Genomic DNA, 22,825 nt, shown 5'->3' with positions numbered 1-22,825 from the left:
TGACCATCCTATCTGATGTCAAACACCACATAATTGGTTGACAAAAATATATATCTATACTAACACTTGTCTATACATACCGATTCATGCTCCAGTACATTTTTTTTCGGTATTCATAACTTGCAGCAAGCAAAATTCAAAAACATAAAAAAGCAAAGAAAAATATGTTTGTCAAGGATAAAGCAAAACAAAAAGTGGTTGGTAGAGAATTTCCAAAATTTTCTCCTAGCTGGAAAAAAGTGCAGGCAGGACAGTCAACAAGGAAATTGGCCACAATTCCAAAAGACGTCTTCTCAGTATAAGTGACCACTTACCTCGAGAGAAGGCTGACAGCAAGTGTTTTGGAATCTGGTCAATGTAGTAAGCCTGTTTATAGACAGGCCATACACCAAAGTAAGTCACTTAACACTGAGAGCAAGTATTTCATTATAAGGGCAGCCTTAACCTGAGAGTAACTCTTTTGGAATTTGGCCAATTGAGTGTATCAGTTCCTAGTTAAAAAGCAGCTCAAAACTACCCCCTTAGTGCATCATATCCAGCTTTAAACATTAGAAACAAGTAATCATGTCATCTCGAAGCATCACCATTCAATAGCTCAGTCCCAACATGAGCAGCTACCACAAAATAGTTATCCCGGGCTTTTATATTCAGATTTGTGCCAGAGTTAATATCACTTTAGGAGACCTGAGACCCAGTAAAATGCATGCTTGTAAATCAGAAAGTTAATATACTCATGAGCAATCAACCTATAATCTAAATTCATCACCTCTCCATTGTCATATTGCAAAGTATACTTTATTTAGAAGATGCTTGCTTGCTCTTCTGAACACAAGTACATATAAAGGAAACCTTTTTTTATGCAAACATTTTTAGTACTGCGGCACTCTCAAGCACATCAACTTAGCTTCCAATTTTTCCTACAAGAAATATTTGGCGATGGTTATTACAGTGGCCTCAAAGCTGCCACACCCTCAAAATACACATCTAAAAGACAAAGCAACACAAAAGTACATATACCTTACCATTTGCAGCTAGGACTAAATGATCACATTTTTTTTACAAGACAAAACCTGAATAATTGTAAGCATTATATATACAGTTCAAATAAAACCTGGCAACTTAATTACAAGTGATTTCCATCTTGCTTATAGCACTAAATTAGTACCCATATTTCTATAACTGTTTTAAATTGAACTACTAAACATTTTCCAAAGCACAACTCTGTGCAAGTTGCACTCCTACAAATACCAATGTTAGAAATCAATCTTTTTGTTGTTCATTACCATGCAAATACTTTGAAACGTTACTTTCATATCTATAATGATCATCTCTTATACACTTAACACATTTCCAGCGACAAAAGCCACATTTTGCATTTACAGCAAATAAAAACATACTCAACCTGCTGAACAGCTTTGCAGCCTTCAACCAACAGAGACATTTTTCAGTGTTTTGGTTTGGGGGAGTGTATTAAGCAGTGTTGGTTTTAAAATGTTCACAGGTTAAGTACTAGGTTAACTATATTTATAGGCCATTTTAAGCCTAGCCAATACTGTACCTTGTGTATTTGAGGTGAACACCTTAACCATTATGCAAACCCCCAACTAATGATAATGTTAAGTTTTAGTTGGAGGAGATAGCACATACTGTTGTATTTGTAAGAAGTGGATGTTAAAAAATTTTGACTGCTGTGTAGCCAATATTTTTGTCGACTATTTGATGGTCAACATTTTCAACAAAGATCATTCTGAATATAAACGTATATATATATATATATATATATGTATATATATATATATATATATATATATATATATATATATATATATATATATATATATATATGTGTATATCTATGTATATATATATATATATATATATACATATATATATATATGTATGTATATGTATATATATATATATATATATATATATATATATATGTATATATATATATATATATATATATATATATATATATATATATATATATATATATATATATATATATATATATATATATATATATATAGACACACACACACACACACACACACACACACACACACACACACACAACACATACATTTATAAGTTATATATACATATCACTAGATATCCCAGTCTTTCCCTCTCTATGTAGTTATTTATTTATTTGACATTTGATAACCAGGAAAGTCTGACTGGGTATGTTTTCAGCAGAGGCCCGAGGAGAAAAGCTCAGTGAACATATTAAAACAAATAAATGTAGAAGGATTCAGACAATACCACAGATGTACAATTTGTGGATACACTAATAGCAAAGCAGTATAGTAGGATACTCTATATACAGGAAACAATATGGTAGGACACTATATACAAGAATTTCTAATATATATGTTTTCATGATAGTATATGACAATTAAGTAAATACATTTGTGACACTATATACTGATTATAGTTAGAGAATTTTAGCAGTAAATTTCAGGTATGGTTTCTCAGATAAAGAAAGGGTTGAGTACGAGTAGAAAGAAAAAGTATTACATAGAAAATGTATCACTGAAAGACTAGCTAGTACTGAGGGGAAGCAAGATGGGGTAAACAAGATTAGAGAGACAGGAATAGTAATGACTAGAATGGTGGTGTGGTGCAAGGGTAGATCCAGTTATCGGATAAACGTTCTTTCAGTCTTGACTGAAAAAAGTAGTGAGGTACATGTCTGATGGATTCTGAAATGCTATTCCATGACTTGGCAACACAATGAGAGCAAAGACCAACTCCAAAAGATTTCTAGGATTGTAAACAGAGAACAGACACTTCTGAGAACAAAGGTCTCAAAATAGAATATAATGTTGAAGAAGTAGTTTGTGATAAAGAGGAGTTGTACAGTATTTTGTGTGTTAAATTAGTTGACAAAAAGTCAGTAAATGGGGTAGTTCGAGCCAATTTAGGGACTTGACAGAAAAACAATGGTGAGAGTAGAGGGCCTGCCCTGTGCAAATTTAGCTATTTTATTATAGCACTTCTCGCCTCACAGTAAGACGTTGTCCTGTTCGATTCTCAGCTAGAGAGTCTTCTGTGTGGAGACGTGTGAATGGGTGTACCTTCGTTGAAGGTTGTGCATCAGGGCCGGCAACTCGGTACGTAAAAATCTACTGCCAATCATTAGCGGACCGGAGTTCCGCTGTGGCGACCCCTAACCGGGAAAAGCCAAAAGACACAACAACACAACAACTGACTTAGTTTTACTTTGAGGGAAGTTTGAAAATTGGCTAGACTAGGGGAAGTGCATAGCAGTGAGGGTAAGAGTGGTAGCAAGGGTCACTTTTGCTGAGCTGGAGATTAATTTTTTAGCCCTATAAAACATACCTAGTTTTTGATTTTTTTTTTATTACACTTTTGCTGATATGCAGGTCAAACTTAAGGTTGTTGTCAGTAGTTACACCTAGCAGCTTAGTGTGTGAAACTACATCAAATGAATTACTGTAAAGAAGAAGTAATATAAAAGTTAGAGGTAACTGGAGTATATTGTTTTGGCACACATATTAAAAGTTTTTTTTTTTTTTTTTTTTTTTTTTTGTGGATTGAGCAGCAGATGGTTGCTGGCAAGCCAAGACTCAACGGAACTGAATACATCTTGGGTCGAGCTCCGAAGATGGATAAGACTGCTAGCAGAGCAGATTAATGTAGAGTCCTCGGCATAATGAATAAGTATTGCTTGTTTACAGGCGGTTTTAAGGTGACTTATGAAAATGTTGAAGAGGTGTGGACCCAGTATGGAGCCTTGGGGTACCCCAGTGCTAACTGGTAAGTAAGGAGAGAAATTAGAGTTCCAACTGACAGCTTGATATCTGTTAGAGAGGTAACTGGTGGACCATTGTTGGATTGTTTCAGTTAGGCCAAGAAGAGATAGCTGAGATAAGAGTTAGGGGTGGGAGACAGTGTCAAAGGTCTTTGATTGATAGATCTAAGAACACGGATGAGACAAATTTTTGAGAGTCATGAGCATTACTGACAGTGTCAGTAAAGGATAGAAGAACTGTGACAGTACTATGGGCAGGTCTGAAACCGTGTTGGATAGAGGAGAGAAGATTTTTGTCTAGTAGGTACTGAAGAAGTTGTTTGTGGATATATTTTTCTAGAAGTTTTGAAAGTAGTGAAAGAATAGCTATTGGCCTATAGTTAGATGTTTCTGTGGCTGTGCCACCTTTGTGGTGAGAAATGATAAATAACTTTCTTCCACAGAGAGGGGACATAAGCTTCCTTGACAGATTTATTAATGTTTATGGAGACTGGGTAAGCAATTGAGTCTGCTGCCATTTTAAGGAATTCATTGGGAAGATTACCTGTACAGGGAGAAAGGCTTAAGTTCACACAAGAGGGATTTAATAAATGAAACAGGAACTGGCTGAAGTGAAAATGTGGGGAGATAGGTGGTAGGAGGCTGAGGGAAGGCAGAGGGGGGTGGAGGGAAATTATCAGTGATGGATGCTATGCTATTAATGAAGTAAGTTAAAATGAAATGCTATATTGGGGGCAGAATTGTCACGGGCTGGTTGAGGGATGGGCTGATTTCCAGGGTGTAATATTTTTTTTTGATTGTGTGCCAAAAAGTTTTCAGATTGCATTTGTGCTGATCTTGAGGCTTAGCGCATAAATGCTTTTTATCTAAATTAATGTGTTTCTTTACAAAGTTACACAGTGCTCTGTAATGGTGTAGATTATTGTGTGTCTTCTGTTTTAAGTAGGTAGTCCAGTCCTTATCTCTCTTTTGCATAAGTGATCTGGTATAGGCAAAAAGCCATGCAGTATTGTTGAATTTGACTCTTTTCTTTCTGGTGGGAGCTAAACTGTTCAAAGTGTCTAGGAATGTAGAATTAAACTGTTCAACTGCCTTGTCTAATGGTAAGTATTTTAGAAAAGATCAGTTAATGGTGTTTAAGATACTAATAAAGGCCTGCTGGTCAAAGTTAGTTTGGTTGTGTACAGTCTTGTAGGCATGCTGTTTGTATGAGTGAGAGATTAGTCTAGTTTTACAGATAGGGTGGTGATCACTAAGAGTATGGTAGTGTTTCAGAATGTGTGAAATTATTGTGATGAGAAACCAATATCCAATGAATAGTTGAGCTATTTTTGTGGGATGAGTTGGTATAGGCTGGTTAAGTAATTAGTTGAGAACATCCATAAGGTTAATGCTATTTGTGAGGAATTGGGAGTTAAGTTTCTGCCTGTCAGTGTTGACATTGGCGAATATAACAGTTTCCAGAGAGATGCTGATTGACACCCATGATAGTATACTTTCTAGAGTTGAGAAATTATTACCAGGCGGTATGTATAATGCAATAATGCAGAGATTTATATTATGATTTAAGTTAATTTAGGTGACCAGTAATTCAGCTTTATCAAAGGAAGGTACAGACAGGTGATGAAGAGTTAAGGAGATAGAGTTTACATATAGTACTGCTATACCGCCTCCTTCTGAGTCAGTCAACTCTGAACATATTATAACCAGGTGGAAGTACTTCAGGATCACGGAAACGAGGTTTAAGCCAGGTTTCAGTGATTACTAATATGTCAGGGGACTGTACAGTTACCCAGGCATGCAGTTCAGAGATTTTATTACACATACTACATATGTTTGCTGAGATAAATTTAAATGCATTTCTTATAGTAGAAGTACGAGTTTGAAGTGGCATGGTATAATGTTGGGACCAGGGTTAGGGTAGATGTCACCACATAGTTGATAAAAAAATTAAAGAATGTGCAATAGAGGTAGACTTTGATTTTGGTAACATTGTAAGTACAGATGTGTTTAAAACATCTTGAGTTTCAAAAAAAAATTACAGTGCATGTGAAATAGTTGAGATATGATGGATAGGGAGTAGTGATGTGTACTAATAGAAAATGAGGTAATGTCTGTAGGAGACCTTGGTACAGGTGAAATGGGTATTAGATATGATGAGAGAGAAGAGAGGGAGAGAAGCATTAGAGTAAGGAGAATGAGCAGAATCATTTTAGATTAAAGATTGCAAGGATAATAATAAGCTGAGAAAAAGAGCAAGTTACACTAGGCTATAAAATATAAAGTTAGGAAGACGGGGAGATTTGAGAAGTATTCAGAAATAATGGCTTGGTGGATGGCTGGGAGGATGGTAGAAGAGTTTCTGTAGGTGTGAGCAAGGGAATAGTAACCTGGTAGGATGAGAGTGTAATGTCTGTAGTAGAAAACTGGTTGGTTGTGTGTATGGATGAGGAGGGAAGAGCAAAGACAGGAAGAGGTGTGGTGTGGCTAGGTTTAAATTTAGAGGTAGTGGGGGGTGAGATTTGGGGGTAGGGTGGGAGAGCGGAGTGAGTCCAAGTGGAGCAAGGGCAAACGGAGCGGGTAGAAAGCTCAGATGCCAAGAATCTTCAGGTAAGTTTCTTAAGAAAAACTATCAGAGACAACAATAGATATCAATTTTGAAAGCTAGTTATGGGGCCAATTTAGTACAGGGAGCACAGTAAAAGGTCATGCATAGTTATACACACGGCATTCACATTAGCTGAATTTTAGGTTGTTCTTAGCCTGCAAGCACACTATGTACAGAGGAATAAGAAAGACTAGCAGGAGGAAGAAGAAGTTTAAACTGGAAGGGATATAGCTGCACTAGAAGTACTGGGGGTGGGGTGGGGGAGTGCACACAAAACAGATTACAAGTGAAAAAGATTCTAGCTTAGAACTGCTAATTCCTGCTACCAACACTGTATAAGGTAAAGTGAATTTCTGGAAAACAGTTAATATGCATTTTCTGTTAGTATTTTCTTCTTTCCGGGTTTGGCCAAGGAGTTTCAGGTTTAGCAGTTAGATTTCAGGTTCACGGAGTACCAGACTGTAAAAGACCATCCAGGGACTGACTTGCTGTTTTAGAGATGGGGGGAAGCATGGTTTGCATGCACACTCCCAGGGGAGGATAGAAGGGGAGGACCAGAGTTTTCGGATATATATATATATATATATATATATATATATATATATATATATATATATATATATATATTCATAGATAGTTGCTGAATGGCAGCTTGTCGAAACCAGCAAACTATCAGCAAGGCTAATTGATCATCAGTTGATCGAACGTGCTGGCAGTTGTGCTATGCAAGATCATGGTACAGTGGGGATTAGGGACTATGTCATTTCCCCACTGTGGTGTGATCTTGGAGTTGGTATTTATAATTAGCAGGGGGTGTGGGGGGCACAGGTGAGCTTGCCCCTGCATAAAACAAAGTTTGTTATTTTTTGCGATAGGCTGCTGATTGACAAACTGTGTTTGATCAGTTGGCTACTGATGTTCTGAATTTTCAATAGATGGTCAAATTTCTATATGTTCCCACTCATGCAGGTCATGATAAGTATATGCCTGACAGGCTTTTTTGTGCTTGATAAGAGTAGGATCATCCTCTGCCAACTCATTCAACAAAGTTCCAAGTTCTTCCTATTGGGTAAAACCCCAGAAGAACACCTTTGATAAAGGTTGCCCCAAATGCAGATCTTGAAGTAGCGGTCTGATCCAACCTGTAATGTTTTGCAAAGATACTCCAAGTTGACTATGAAGGCATTTCAGAAATATTACCAAGAGCTGCATCTTTCAAAAAGAGACACCACAGCAGCAACAGTTCTAGTACAGACAGCTTTAGGAAATGTTGGTAAACACTTACCATGTGTAACATAATAAATGAAGCTGGATAGCCACCTGGCAAGGTTAATTTTAGACCAAGGATTTGAAAGAAAATGAGACAAAAGTCATGCATATTTTCTGAAAGTCTTTGTTCTATCCAAATAGCACATTAACAGATGATGGGCAACCATAAGAGCAGCACACATTTACTACAGTTAGAGTAAGCATGAAAAATATGAGCAAAAAAAAAAGACAATAACACATTGGTTTGAATTAGCTTGAGTTGCTGTTAGGTACAAAGGAAGGAATGGATCTAAGTGCAATTCCGTTATTATGAAACAGCAAATAAAGAGGATCAACTGAAACAGCATGAAAATACATGAAATTCTGAAACCTCCTGGTTGAATTAACCAATTAAGACAGAAGTGTTAGGTCTGCTGCAGCAGGTGGTTTAAAGGGAACTTGTGCCAGTCTTTCTAAAATAAAATAAGTTCCAAGGAGGCACTGGGTCACATAACTATTTTTTTAACAGGAAAGCCCCCTTTACAAAGGCTTTAGGGACGTCTAAAGAAGCTAAGAATGAGACATCCTGTCCCTGGTGAAAATCTGTAATAGCAGCCATACAAACTTTAAATGAATAAATAAACCCAGTGTCAAAAATACCAGATAAACAAGTACCCTATGGATATGAACAGAAAAAGGATATAAGCCCTTTGGATAAAACCCAAACTAAAAAATGTGTCCATTTCTCTTTGCAAGTAGTTTTTTCTGGTAGTGGGTTTCTCGGAAGAGGAGAATATTTCCTACAGCTATACCACCTGTAACACCTGAAAGTGCAGAATCAACTTGCAAGCCACAAGGAGAAAAATGTCTCACAAAGTCTTGATCAGTGGATAGGACAAGAGATTGTTGCTGGTCTGAATAAGTGGGGTTTCCTTGACAGATGGAGAAGAGAAATCTAGATCGACCAAGGCCAAGTATGGAACTATGAGGATGACAGGGAGAACAGTGTAAAGGAGTCCAGATGGCCACTTGTGTGGGTATACCTCAGACTGCCTCCAGCAAAAGAACGAGGGAGAAGAAATTCTTGCACTTGGTTTTTGGTTAGAGAAGCAAACAGGCTGCATCAAGGCTTCCCCAATTTTTGAAAAGGGTTCTTTGTCAGTGACAAGCTGAGGTACCAGTTATGTGATGAGAGCAGATATCTGCTCAGTTCATCTGCCAATGAGCTCAGTGTTCCAGGAACACTGATTTACAAACAACTGCCATGGTGTCTGGTTGCATGGTTAGAACTCCACTCTAAAGGAGTCCTGGAATGCTTGAAGAGTTAAAAGGAATGCAGTTATCTTAAGTCCAGACAACTTAAACTATCTGCCCACTGCAATGTGTCCAGTCTTACAGCCAATACATTCTTAATGATACTGACAAGGAAAGAGAAAATAGCAGGAACTGCCCAAGGATAAAGTGCTGGCATCCATCTACCATGACAACTGTCATTTGTAGGTCTGAGATATGTAGATTTGATGCTGCACTGGATTCACTTTATGAAACCACTGGAGCAAAATGGCCATTGGACTTCTCTCGTATAGAATCTCACATTGACGAATCATGATTATGACTACAGCCATGACACCCAGTACTTTCAGACAATAAAAAGCTGCTGTTGCAGACGACTGTAGAATCGAAACTTCATAATGTAAAGTCTGAGTTCTGTCCATATGACTCTGCATAACTCAGTGTCCAGGCTGCAGGTGTTGGGTACTGGGAAAGCTGCAACTGAGACTCGACTACATTTAAAGTTATTCCCAGGGACTAGAACCATCTCATCAGAGACTCCCTTACTGACTCAAAATGATCTGTATAAGGTCAGCAAGGAACCAGTCATTCAGGTATGGAAACACTTTGGTTCCCTGTAGATGCAAATGCACCATCACAACAGATATGCTCTTGTTAAAACACATAAGGGAACTGCTAGTGACTGGCTCTGGTTCTGATGTGGAAGAATGCAATCTGTAGGTCAAGAGAACACAACCAATCCTCCTTCTGCAGGACAAAGAGGAACTGACTGCACCATGACTCTTGAAAAGGTTTCTTTGAGGATGACTTAACTTAGGCTGCTTATAGGTTCATAGGTTCATACTAGGCTATCTGCCCAAGGGCATTTATAAGCCTAGCCCATAGTTATTTGGCTTTCGCCACCCCTTTAGTTTGAATAAAACTATGCCCATTATTTTGCTGTGCCTCTGTCAAGCAGTGACACTGAAGTAATCCCTGGGGTATATCTGCGATCCCCCATCCATTGGTCAAGATTCCTCTTGAACAAGGCCAGCGAGGTGCTCTGCCTCACATGTACCGGGATTTTGTTCCACAGCATAGGGAGTCTCTGGGTGATGAATCTGTCCCTCCAGCACGTTCTATTAATAACCGTGTCAAGGTTTAAGTCTCCCGCCCTTGTGGTTCTGAGGGATCTAGATTTTTTGAGGTGAAGCATATTCATCAAATTAGGGTTTGACATGGCCTTATATGTCAGGCACAGGTCACCTCTGAGCAAGCGGTATGAGACTGAATAGAGCTGGAGTTCTTTCAGTCGGGCAGCATAAGACATATTTTTGAGACCGTTTATCCTTTTGGTGAGGAACTTTTGGGGCCTTTCCAGCTGCTGCAGGTGTCGGGTCAGATACATTCCGAATGGGGCATTGTACTCAACCATAGGTCTTATGAGTGATGAGTACAGGGGGACGATGACCTCCCTTGATCTAGATGTGAATCCCTTCATGATCAGGTGGGCAATGTAGAAGGTTTCCCTAACTACTTTAACAACATGAGTGTCAAACGAAAGGCTACTGTCAACCTGGGTCCCCAGATCCCTGATGACTTCTTCTGTGCTCAGTGGATTGCCACCTATATGGTAGCTAGGGGTAACCTTGTTTTTCCCGAAGGGTATGACTATGCATTTCTTGGCATTTAACTTTAGGCCATGGCTCTGGCACCAGTTATCCGTTTCTGTGAGGCCCTTCTGAAGGATATCTGCGTCAGATGTGTTTTCGACTATGGCGCCCAGTTTGCAGTCATCTGCAAACTTTGTCAGCCATAACCCTCCTGTGTTTGCTTGTACTTCAGAAAAGTAGATGCCGAACAAGAGTGGACCCAGGACTGAGCCCTGTGGGACACCACTTGTGACAGGCTTTGAGTCTGACATGGCTCCAGCAACTCTGACCCTGTGGGTTCTGTCACTTAGCCAGTTTGCAACCCATCTTGTGATGTATGGGTTTACATTCAAGCTGATGAGTTTTTCGATGATACCTGAGTGGGGTATTGTGTCGAAGGCCTTTGCCAGGTCAAGGTAGGCTGTATGGACTGCCTTTTCCTCATCAATGGCCTTGGTGACTGTTTCGAAAAAGTCAACCAAGTTTAAAAGGCATGATCTGCCTTTGACAAAGCCAAACTGGGTTGGATCCAAAGTCTGCAAGTTCCCTATGTCTTTATTTATGAGTTCCATTATGATCCTCTCCATGGCTTTGCAGATAAGGCTTGTCAAGCTAATGGGATGGTAATTTCCAGGGTCGGTGGAGGCACCGCCCTTGTGAAGTGGGACCACAGTCGCCGTGCGCCTCTCCTTGGGTACGTATCCTGAGGTGAGGCTAAGATTAAACAGCTGTCCTAACTGCGGGTTTAATTCCTCATTGAGTTAAGTGGAGCACACAGCCGGGACACCATCCGGTCCCATGGATGCTGTGTTTTTTGCTTTGGAGAGAGCAGTTCTCACCTGGGCGTTTGAGATGTTTGGGGGGCTACAATCCTCTGGTATAGATATCTCTCCTTTTGGGGGAGTTTGCACTGAACCTGTCAGCCAGTATGTTGGCAATGTGTGTAGGTTCAGTAATCTTCACATCATTTTGAACTAATTCTGAGCATATCTGGGAGTTTCCTCCTAGGTTTCTAACATAGCTAAAGAAGGCCTTATGATTGTCTTTTGAGTCCTTGGCGATTTTTCTCTCAAAATTTGCCTTGGATGATTTTATGAGAGCTCTTAGTTTTTACTTATAATGATCAAAGGTGTCTTACCTTTCAAGGATTTTGCTCTATCTTGTAGTAGCTTCCTCCTTTTGTTGTAGAGCTTGTTTATGGCTGGGGTCCACCAGACTGGACGCTTGCCTTTGGTACAAAGAGTCTTAGTTTTGTTTGGGATTGCCTGATCCATGCAGTCCTGTAGGTGCTGGTAGAAGGCATTTGTAAGTGATTCAGCGGTTTGAGTAATGTTTACCACTGGCTCAGGGGCCTTAAAGGAGACCACACTAGTTTTTAGAAGTGTGAAGTCGGCTTTTGAGAAGTTTTTCACTGTGGTCTTTTTATTTCAGGTGGGGCGGGATGAGGACCTCCAGCGAGATTAGTTTATGATCTGATCTCACCAGTGAGGGGTATACTTCGGTGTTGAACATTGTGATCCCATGTTCGTGATGATGAGATCAAGTATGTTTTCTCCTCTTGTGGGGATGGTGACTAGTTGTTCCATGGCATTTGAGTTTATGAACTCCAGGAACCTTTGGGCTAGAGTGTTTGGGCTTGAGTAGTGTTCCCAGTCTATATTAGGGTAGTTGAAGTCACCTAGTATGATGGTGTTTGGAGATACATTTATCCCTCCATTGTTTTCAGGAAGGCCATGTGAGGTTCCTGAGTTTGAGAGGGTGGCCTGTAACATGCTACAAATTGCAGAGCAGTCTTGCCTATGGTTAATTGCACCTGGATGGTCTCCGATGCATCGTGCGTTGCCACCAACCTTGAGGTGTGGATGTCCTTTATGAATATGGACACCCCCCCTCCTTTCTTGGTGTTGTCCGGATTTTGGGGCCGGAACACATGATATGAGGTGAAACCTGATAGTGCTGGGGTGCTCTCAGGAGCCTTGAACCAGGTTTCTGTCACAGCACAGACATCGATGTTCTCCATACTGAGAAGGGCCTCGAGTGCGTGCATCTTGAGATTGAGACTTCTGGCATTGAGCAGCATTACCCTTAGTTTTTACTTTTTGTGTTCTAGGGTGGTAGGTTTAGAATTTGAGCCTTGCCTAAAAAGGCACTATGGGGTGGCAAGAGCCTTTGCCAATATCCGAAGCCTAGGGGTGACAGGTGCAAGCCGTCCCTTGAAGCAGCGTGGCTTGTCCAGCATGTCATCCCAGGCAGACAGACATTGGATCCCCTTTGAATGACACCAGAATTTAAGCCAATTATTAAAGCTGATCATCTTATCACTGTATTGTGGCATCATTCTAGGTGAAGGTAGGATACTGCTCAAGGTCAGGGTCATACCTGCCTCGGCTACATAATCAGAGAGCTCCTCAATGTCTCTTTTCATGTAGTCCAAGGAGGTACGTCTCAGGTCGTTGACACCAGCGTGGACAATGACTGAGTCGTACTTGTACCTGCTGTTGAGAGACCTGAGTGCTTGTGTTATGTGGCGGATTCTAGCGCCCGACAGGCAGCTTACTGTGACCTTCTCCTTACTCAGTCTGGTGAGCGGGACGTCAGTGTGTCTGACTATGGAGTCACCTAAGACAAGTATGTTTGGTGTTGTATTTGGCCTTAAGGGCAGTGACTGCTTTGCACACTGATTTTGTTGTTTATGTGTTGTTTGTGTGGTGTATTGAGTTTGCAGTTGCTTGGGTGTCTGCTTTGGAGGCCTCTGCTGTTTAGGTAAATTTTTACTCAGAGCCTAACCTGTAGTAGTATCTTTTTTTGCAACAGTAAGGACCTGTAGTAGTATCCAAATGCTTTCTGTTTTGATTTTTTGTTTTTTGAGATTTAGGATTTCTACTTTTACTGCTCTTTTTCTGACAGGTGGGATGAATACCAGGGGAATTGACCGAGACACTGGGGATGACAGACATGGAATTTTCTAACAGGAGGATTAAACAATACATACTACATCATAAATACTGATGAAATTTGGTTATAAGATTACTGGATAGAGGCATACTGAAAATAATGAAGCATGGCATCAGTTCTATAACAGAGAAATAACCCCTGATTGCAACCTAGAATGCTTAGGAGGTATTAGTGACCCTACCACTGAAGGAGGCAATAAGGGAGGAGGGAAGTGCCTGGCTAACACCAACCTGGTCTTCCCTGATGTGGGGGTAGTTAGAAGGCAGCTAATCCCATTGCTGTACTGACATCGGTACTAAAAGCATTCCAGCAGCAACTGGGCTGGGATAGGCATGTGGACATCAGGAACTGCACACTGTAGTCTGTGTTTGATATGCATGGAAGCATGTATGGGTGCAAGCCCAGCACTGCAGGCCACACCTGTCATCTGGCATAGGGATCAGAAGTTTAGTATTTACTTAAAAGACCCTAAAGGATGCCTGGATGACAGCCTCATATGGTCATCTCTCACACTAAGAGGGAAGAATGGGCCTAACGGGTCACTCACTGGAATACTGATGGTTGGTAAGCAGTGGGAAGAATAAAAATATATATAAAAATATATATATATATATATATATATATATATATATATATTAATACCGAATGGGCCTGTCATGTCATGGGAAGGATGATGGTTTGCAGGCAGTGGAAACTGAAATATATTTCTGAACTATTTAAAATCAAGTGTATTTGCATTTGAATCAAGCATTTTTACGTGAACTCTTGTATCCTCTTTCCAAACACATGTAATATACACATATACATATGTAAATACTGATCTTTTTTTCATTCAGGTCTTTCTTGTACAATGCCGTCATCCTCATTCAGGATGAAGGACTATTTTATTGCAAATTAGAAATTTTTTTGTTAAGTAACTATGAGCAGAACTTTTGTCTTTATAAAATAATTAAAAACAGTGTGATACATTTTGCATTGAACATATGACACATACACACACACAGTCGTCTTGTGTCTTACTTTGCTCCCAACTATGTGTTAGATATCTGGCACACACACACACACACACACACACACACACACACACACACACACACACTATATTGGCTCCCTACTGTGTTTTGAAGGCTCATTAACTGAGAATTCCAGAAATCAAACCTTTAAAAATACAGGAGAACAGCAAATGTCAACAAACTCTGGTCTCCTTTAGTTTTAGTTTTTTTTTTTTTTTACATAAAGGAAGACCTTCTGGTACCCCCCTCATTCTTTACACACATCAACTCTGAGATCACCATACTGCTGGAAAGGGAACTGAGGTATAGTGATCTTAGGCAAAGTACATTTAAGTCCACATTTTTGTACATTCAATCTTTCTGTTCACAGACCTGTTCTAAAGTATCTTGGAATTACAAACAGTTGACGTATTATATCACTTACGTACATAGGTTCATAGGTTAGTACTAGGCTAACTACCCTTATGGGCCATTTTAAGCCTAGCCAATTACCCCATGTCAGAATCAAACCCTGCACCTTGTGTTTCTAAGGTAAGCACCTTAACCATTACGCCAACCCCCCCACCCCTTGGCGAAATACATATATACCTTCCCCATGAGGTAACCTGTGGTCAACTCCTTCTGCACAGTGCAATATAGCAACAAGTGTGTAAAAAGTGCATATACAGTACAAAGTCTGTGATGTATCCGCTTACCCCCAGGCAACCCTCTGTTTCGTTACATGAATATCTACATTTGGTTTGTACTTACTACTTTCCTTTCCCTCTTCTTGTATTCGATATTCATTTCTTCATGCTTTTTCATTGCTGTGTGAATTGCTTTCTTCAGGTCAATAGCTTGCTTTAGTCGATCATCATTTTTACCAGCTTTGGTAAAAACCTACAACAGCAAATGTAATAAGCTAATTTAAGGAATGTATCAGCACTTACAGATTCAAATGTAAACGACCTCCGATAATTAAAAGCGAACTCCTGTCTGAAAATCATAAAAAAGTACAGTTGCATAAGAACTTACCATAATAGCAGATGTCCTACTGATGACTGTTGCAGTTTTTCATACTGTTGGGTTATCACATCAAATAACCTGAATGTATGGCCAGAGTACCAAAGCCAAAACCTCCCATACAGTCGTAAGTCTGATGTATGACCCAAGTCCATGGGCACAAAAGAACATAAGTAGACATATGTGCATGAATACCTCAGACTATCTCAAAGCTGGGAAGCCAAGAAACACGGGAGGATACCAACAAAGGAAAGGTCAGCCAAGAGGTGAGAAGGCAGAACATGGCTCCCCCCCAGTTCATGAGAAGTATGGCAAAATCTGGATAAAGACAAATAAGGGGAATGGTAAGGTGGGAAGCAATACTGCAAAAGTGATTAGTAGAACATCTACTGCTATGTTAAGTTCCATTAGACCATTGCTGCAGAATTCCAAACAGCATAATTCCCAAAGCTCAGCGAGTGTCAAGGGTGGATGGATCAGTCATAGGAGAACTGTCAATTAATCCAGAGAGAAGTGACATGGTAAAGGAGGTTCTCGACCTAGAGAAAGCTTCAGCCATGTAATGCTTGGTAAAGGTATGTTCAGATGACCAAGCTGCTGTTTGCAGAATGGCTCAAGTAGACACTTTTGTACAAGACTCCAATAGAGGCCACTGCTTCAGCTGAGTGTGTTTTTACTGTGGAAGGTAGCAATTTGCCATGGTGAGTGTAATAGAAAGAAATGGACTTGGAAATCCAGTAAGAAATAGTTTGTTTAGAAACTGGGTTCCCGGCTTGGCTTCTTGAAAGGAAATAGACAGCTGCTCAGTCTTGTGGATGGATTTTGTTTTGTCCAAGTAAAGTCTGAGCTGCCTGTGTATATCCAGGGAATAGAGTATTCTCTCTCCCCTACTTTGAGGGTTAGGGAAAAAAAGAAGGGAGTTTGATGGCCTGACTGATGGAGAGCTCACTGACAACGTCAGACATAAAGAAGGGGTTGACCCTCAGAGACACTCTGCCCTTATGAAAAATAAGGAAGAAAGATATTGCCATCAGAGTAGGAGCTCAGAGACCTTTTTTGCTGAAGTAAGGGCTAACAGAAGTATTGTTTTTTAAGTACAAAATTTGAGAGAAGCAGAAGGGAGGCAGAGTGGGTTTTTCAATAACAGAATAGCTTTCCTAGGAGGTTTCAAATGGAGGATGCCTTCAACATTTTCATCTTTAGCCTGGAAAAAAGGGGGGGGGGTCTACAGGTTAATTATGCAGAAATAGCTGATAGGTGTGCCTTGAGTGAACAGTAGGCAAGACCTGCTTTAAGCAGCTCAGAGAAATAAGAAATGATAGTATGGATAGCATGGACTCTATTGCATAGTCCTGTTCTTTAGCCAGATATCGGATAGAAAATGTTTTCCATTCAGATATGCGAGATTTTCTATTAGTAGTAGTAATCAGTCAGGACTACTTGCAATCCAGAACACTTGAAGACATACTTGAGACAACACCTAACCTCCCACTGGCTATGTACATGTACTAGGAGTGACCATATAAAACCAAATATTACCTAGTCTGCCCATTTCTCCAGCTCATCCCCTCCTCCTTTCCATCTCACAGATGACCCACATCAGTTGTATATTCTCTGTGCTGTTAACTTATATCATATTATGAGAAATAGGGACACTAATAAGCAATCTATACATTAGTATGAAGCTATCTATACATGCAATTTAATCTTGGTATTAATGCACTAGAGGCCAAATACTTCTACATTACTCTCAGTCTATTCAACTGTTACAACATTCACTTCTTCTCTACCCAGCAACTACTGCAACATTCACACATATACACTACATAATCTGTCACTGGACTCATATGCATGTTATATCTGGCATACTTAACATTTTATTTGTAATCTGACCTTGTATTTTAGAACCTGAACACTGTTTAATTTACTGTATACTGTCTAGATTATTGTAACTGTTTAATTTACTGTATACTGTCTAGTTTATTGTATTGCCTTTTACTATTTGTATAATGTCTACGTTTTAGATTTGGAGCTTTTCTCCCCGGGCCTCCACTGAAAAAGTGCTCACTTTTGGCCCAGTGGACCTCCCAATAAACAAATGCAAATAAAATAAATAAAATAAAGTAGGGTTCCTTGCCAGAAAACAGGTGTCTGAAAAGGATCAGAATCCTACCACCTTTACTATCAAACTGAGGGATAATAGGTTGGAGTGAAGAAGTGAGGCTTTGTGTTGTGTGAGCAAGTCCACTCTGTGGGGTACCTTGTGGCATGGACTGCTTTTTAGATAATCACGAACCCCAGATTCTGAAGGACAGAAATAATAAAACAGAGATGGAGAAGAAGGGTCTACGGAGAAGATGCCTGTATTAACAGGTCATCTAGACATAGGTTCATAGGTGTGTACTAGGCTAATGGCCCTGGAGCCTTTACAAGCCTAGCCTATGGGATTACCCTGGCATTGTGCCACCTGACCTTAGTTCCCAGTGCCTCTGTTGAGTAAAGTCACTGGAGTGATCCCTGGGGTGAATTTTCTATTCCCCATCCACTCATCAAGATTTCTCTTGAAGAGGGCCAGTGAGGTGCTCTGCTTGACATGTATAGGAGGTTTATTCCATAGCATGGGCAGTCTCTAGGTTATGAACCTGTCCCTCCAGCATGTTCTGTAGATTGTGGTAATGAGGTTGAGATCTCTGGAGCGTGTGGTGCGGAGGGACTGGGATTTCTTTAGATGTAGCATTTCTAACATGAAAATGTTTGAATTCCCCGAGTTCTGAAAAAAGCTATGATGGGTGACAGACACTTTGGTTTATCTACAGCCCCAGAGTATTCTCAAAGGGTAAAGCAGAGAACTAAAAGAGTGATGAACAAGCTGAAAATCTCAGAAATTTCTTGAAGGAAGGATGAAGTGGAATGTGGAGGTAAGCATCCCTAAGATCCAAGGAGACCTGGAAAGCCTGAAGAAGAAGTAGAAGAATAAAGGGTAGAAGATTTTGAATGACGACATCATGAACTAGGAGAGCTTGAGAAAGATATTTCGGAAAATCATATTCAGTACCGGTCTCCATGCTCCTTATCTTGGTACTAGAAATAGGCTGAACTAAAACTTACTTCCCATGTGCTGTTGTGGAACAGGCTCTATTGTACTATAGTTAAGTAGGACTTGAATGAGAGGAGGGAGGAGGTTTACTTGACTGGGATGGGGTGGAGGTATGCCATTGTAAGTAGGAATTTCCATCTGGGCCATCCTGTAACCCTGATGAATAATGGAAATGACTCATTTGTCCGTAGTTATAACGCTGCCAATTTGCAAGAGATTAGTTATCTTTTTGACAGGGGGAGGGATGGACTGAGGGGAACAGGAGAAGGTAGTAAGTAGCCAGGCTGATTGGTCTGGGTAGGAAGGCCTCACAGACTTGTAAGCCCCATCTGGTTGATCTTGAAATCTCTTTCTAGGCATTTTCTTGGCCTTGTTTGGAGGTCTGACTCTCTGAGAAAAAGCGGTGGGTTTTGCTGAGTAGCTTCTCTGGTATATGGGTACAGAAAGTGAAGAAACTTTGTCTGTAATCCTTCATAATCTTTCCTTGCACTTAAGAAGGTTTTAAACATGTTAGCCACTTCAGAACTAAATGAAAGATTCCTATTCAGAGGAGAGTCTAGTAGCTTGGCTTTGATGTCCTCTTACAAGGACTGTGAATGAAGCCATGCATTCCTTCTGATGACAAATCCAGTACCAGCTGCTCTGGAAGAGACTTCCACTGCATCACAGTTGCACCTGATGCTATATCTGGCCACCTGTGATACCTAAGCCACGCCATAGACGTGGCCTGTTGCTTACTACCTGGCACTTATCCAAAACAAACAGCAAATATTTTATCATTTGGGTCTGATAAGTCACAGCTCTGAAAGCCAGCATGGAAGACCTGTATACCATTTTTCCAAGTCTGTCTACTGCCCTGCTATCATTATCAGAAGGGAGGGCATTAGCAGCAAGGTAGGAGTTTGGAAGGCCTGTATGTAGAAATAGAAAAAAAAACAGAGGGTTCTGCCAAATGGATTTTATACAGAAGCTTTGAATATTGAGGCACTTTGTAGTTATTTCTATGTAATTAGTTTGAACTACTCTGTTACTCCTAACATTTCTGTATTTTTCTGTTTGCGAAATATTTTGTATTTCACCAAAGTTGAGCCTGAAATTGGTCAATATTAATAAGTGCACTACCGCGGTAAACAAATATAAATAAATAAATACAAAAACAAATAAACAGATCTATAGATGAATATCAGGCCTTTTAGACAGTTGGGGCTGAGAGACAGGAGTATCTCTCCACACAATGGACATGCCCATGTCGTGAACCTGACTAACTACATATCTCATAACTTCTAGTTCCACTTCCCTAGCCCATTTCCCTAATTGCAGATCTCTAAAATTTCTCTTTCCTTTTAGTAATAAGGAAAATCTCTGATTTCAGTCTATTTTCCAGTATCTGTAACGAAATCAATGTTTTGTGTATAATTTCCTGTCTGTCCTTTTGTCTTATATAACATCTATGTAAATTTTCATTCCTGCATATGTAAGCTATATTCTCTTGTTGTAACAATACTTTGAATCTTGCAATTTAATTATGTACTTCTATTGTGTATTGGAGCTTTTCTCCTCGGGCCTCTACTGAAAACGGATATGTATCCAGCTAGACCAGCCCGGTTAACAAATGTAAAATAAAATAAATAAAATAAATAAATAGTAGAAGGAGATCATAAGAGGTTACGAGGCTAACGACCCCAGGACCCTTACAAACCTAGCCAAGTTCAACCCGTGCTCGCAAGGCATCCAGTTCAAGCAGACACTAAAATCAGCACCTACTGCCACTGTCCAAGAGGGACATAGGTGGTACCCCTAGGGTGAATTTGTGGTTACCCATTCAATCATCCAAATTACGCTTACATAGCACCAAGGGGTTTGTTTAACTTGAACAGGAAGCTTGAGGGGCAACCTCTGTGAGACAAATCTGTCTCTCCAGCAAGTTCTGTTGATGTCACATACCAGGTTAAGGTCCACTGAGCGAGTGACCCGTGTGCCATCGGACTTGAGAATGTGCAGCACTTCCATTAAAGCTAGGTCAGAGGTTGCTCTACATGCAAGGCACAGGTCGACTCTGAGCAGTCTATATGACACAGAATAAAGTGACAATGATTTCAGTCTGTCTGCATAGGACAGATCTTGAAGACTCTGAATTTTCTTTTATAAGGAACCTTTGTGGTCTCTCCAATTGCTGCAGGCGTTTGGAAAGGAACATACCAAAATGAGCATTGTACTCTATTACTGGCCTAATGAGGGAAGTGTACAGGGGGGGGTTATAACCTCTTTTTCTGGAGGTATTGCCCCTACTCATGAGATGAGCAATATAAAATGCCCTTCTTACCACTGTGGAGATGCAGTGATCGAAGTCAAGTTTGCTGTCGACCTGTGTGCCCAGATTTCTCACCACTGACTGTGTGCTTAGGGTACTGCTATTGATGTGGTATTTGGCAGGAACATCACCCTTGCCAAAGGGGATGATAATGTATTTTGCTGCACTAAGACCATGACTTTGGCACCAGTCATTAGTCTGTTCAAACATCTTCTTGTAGGATGTTGACATCTTTAGGAGTTTCAATAATTGCCCCCCAATTTGCAGTCATCAACAAACTTTATCAGCCACAGTCCTTTAGTTTTAGCATGTACTTCGGAGAAGCAGATTCCAAACAGCAGGGGTCCCAAAACCGATCCCTGTGGAACACCACTGGTTATGGGTCTGCTGAGTCCCCTATTTTGACCGTGTGAGTTCCATCAATGAGCCAGTTTGCAACCCACCTGACAATACATGGGTTGACACCCAGCTGGGTGAGTTTATCAATGATGCCTGCGAGGGGGAGTGTGTGGCAAAGTCCTTGGCTAAGTCTAGGTAGGCTGAATGCACAAATTTGCCCTCGTCTAGGGCTTTGGTGACTGTCTCATAAGATCATAGGAGATTACTAGTCTAAAGACCCGGAGGTCATTTTAAGCCTAGCGGTTTCATCCCAATGTAATACCACAGGCATACTAGCCAATACCCAAAACAGCATTTAGTAATGACTGCCATGTCCAGGAGGGTTGTGGGCTCTATCGCCGGTAAGAATTTACAGTGCCCCATCCACTCGTCCAGGTTACTCTTGAACAGTGTCAGAGAGATGCTCTGTTTCACATGAATCGGTAGCCTGTTCCAAAGATGCAGCAGTCGCTGGAAGATAAATAGGACATACTGGAGGGACAGATTTAAGTCGCAGGTCATATTTAGGTCCCTGGAATGGGTAAGCCCTAGTCCCTTTTCATATACGGATATGAAGCAAGTTCATTAAGCTTGGATCTTGGATTGCTCTAAAGGCCAAGCACAAGTCTCCCCTAAGAAGTCTACATGATACGGAGTATAGTGACAGGGATTTTAGTAGGTCTGCGTAAGGCACATGCTGGAGCCCCTTGATCTTCTTTGTTAGAAGCCTCTGAGGTCTTTCTAATTGCTGCAGGTGTTTAGTACAGTACATGCCAAACGAGGCATTACATTAAATTATGGGCCAGATAAGTGCCGAGTATAGGAGGGTTATAATTTCTTTTTCTCTTAAGGCAATGCCTATACTAATCAAGTGTGTTATGTAGAAAGCTCTCCTTACTACAGTAGACACTTGATGGTCGAAGTTAAGATTGTGGTCAACTTGTGATTCCAGGTTCATTTCATGGGTACTAAGGGTATTGCTGCTGATTTGATATTGTGAGGGGACATTGTTTGTACTGAAGGGAATGATGATGAATTTCTTTGCATTCCGTTTCAGACCATGACTAATACACTAGTCAATGGTCTGTGTGAGGCCCTCTTGGAGTATACTGACATCATTTGGGGATTCAGTGATTGCACCTAGTTTGCAGTCATTTGCAAACTTGGTCAGCAACAACCCCTTAGTTTTGACCTGAACTTCTGATAAGTATATACCAAACAGTAAGGGGCCCAGCACTGACCACTGTGGCACCCCAGTGGTAACAGGTCTGCTAGTTGCTGTGGAGTCACTCACTCTGATGGTGTATATCCAGTTTGTGAGCCAGCTGGCAACTCATCTTACAATGAAGGGGTTTACATTCAGTTTGCTAGGTTTATCGGTAATGCATGAGTGTGAGATTGTGTCAAAAGCCTTTGCCAGGTCGAGGTATGCTGTGTGCACAGATCTGCCCTAGTCAATGGCCTTGGTCACATTTTCAAAGAAATTCACCATATTTAACAGGCAAGAA

General features: G+C 40.5%; 1 protein-coding gene across 1 annotated transcript in view; it reads right to left on the bottom strand.

Annotated features, from left to right (window-relative positions):
• The window catches only part of UVSSA (UV stimulated scaffold protein A), a 1,327,799-nt gene that overhangs the window by 901,460 nt on the left and 403,514 nt on the right, over positions 1–22,825 (bottom strand). The window contains exon 8 of the mRNA XM_044062324.1: positions 15,280–15,408. Within this exon, the coding sequence (XP_043918259.1) occupies positions 15,280–15,408 (129 nt within the window). The remainder of the gene's footprint in view (positions 1–15,279; positions 15,409–22,825) is intronic.

The sequence above is a fragment of the Protopterus annectens genome, chromosome 2.part1 (assembly GCF_019279795.1).
Source record: "Protopterus annectens isolate FY-2018-M chromosome 2.part1, PAN1.0, whole genome shotgun sequence".
NCBI classification, from domain to species: Eukaryota; Metazoa; Chordata; order Ceratodontiformes; family Protopteridae; genus Protopterus; species Protopterus annectens.
Note: the sequence above shows the minus strand (reverse complement) of the source record. Positions and strands in the feature narration are given on the sequence as shown.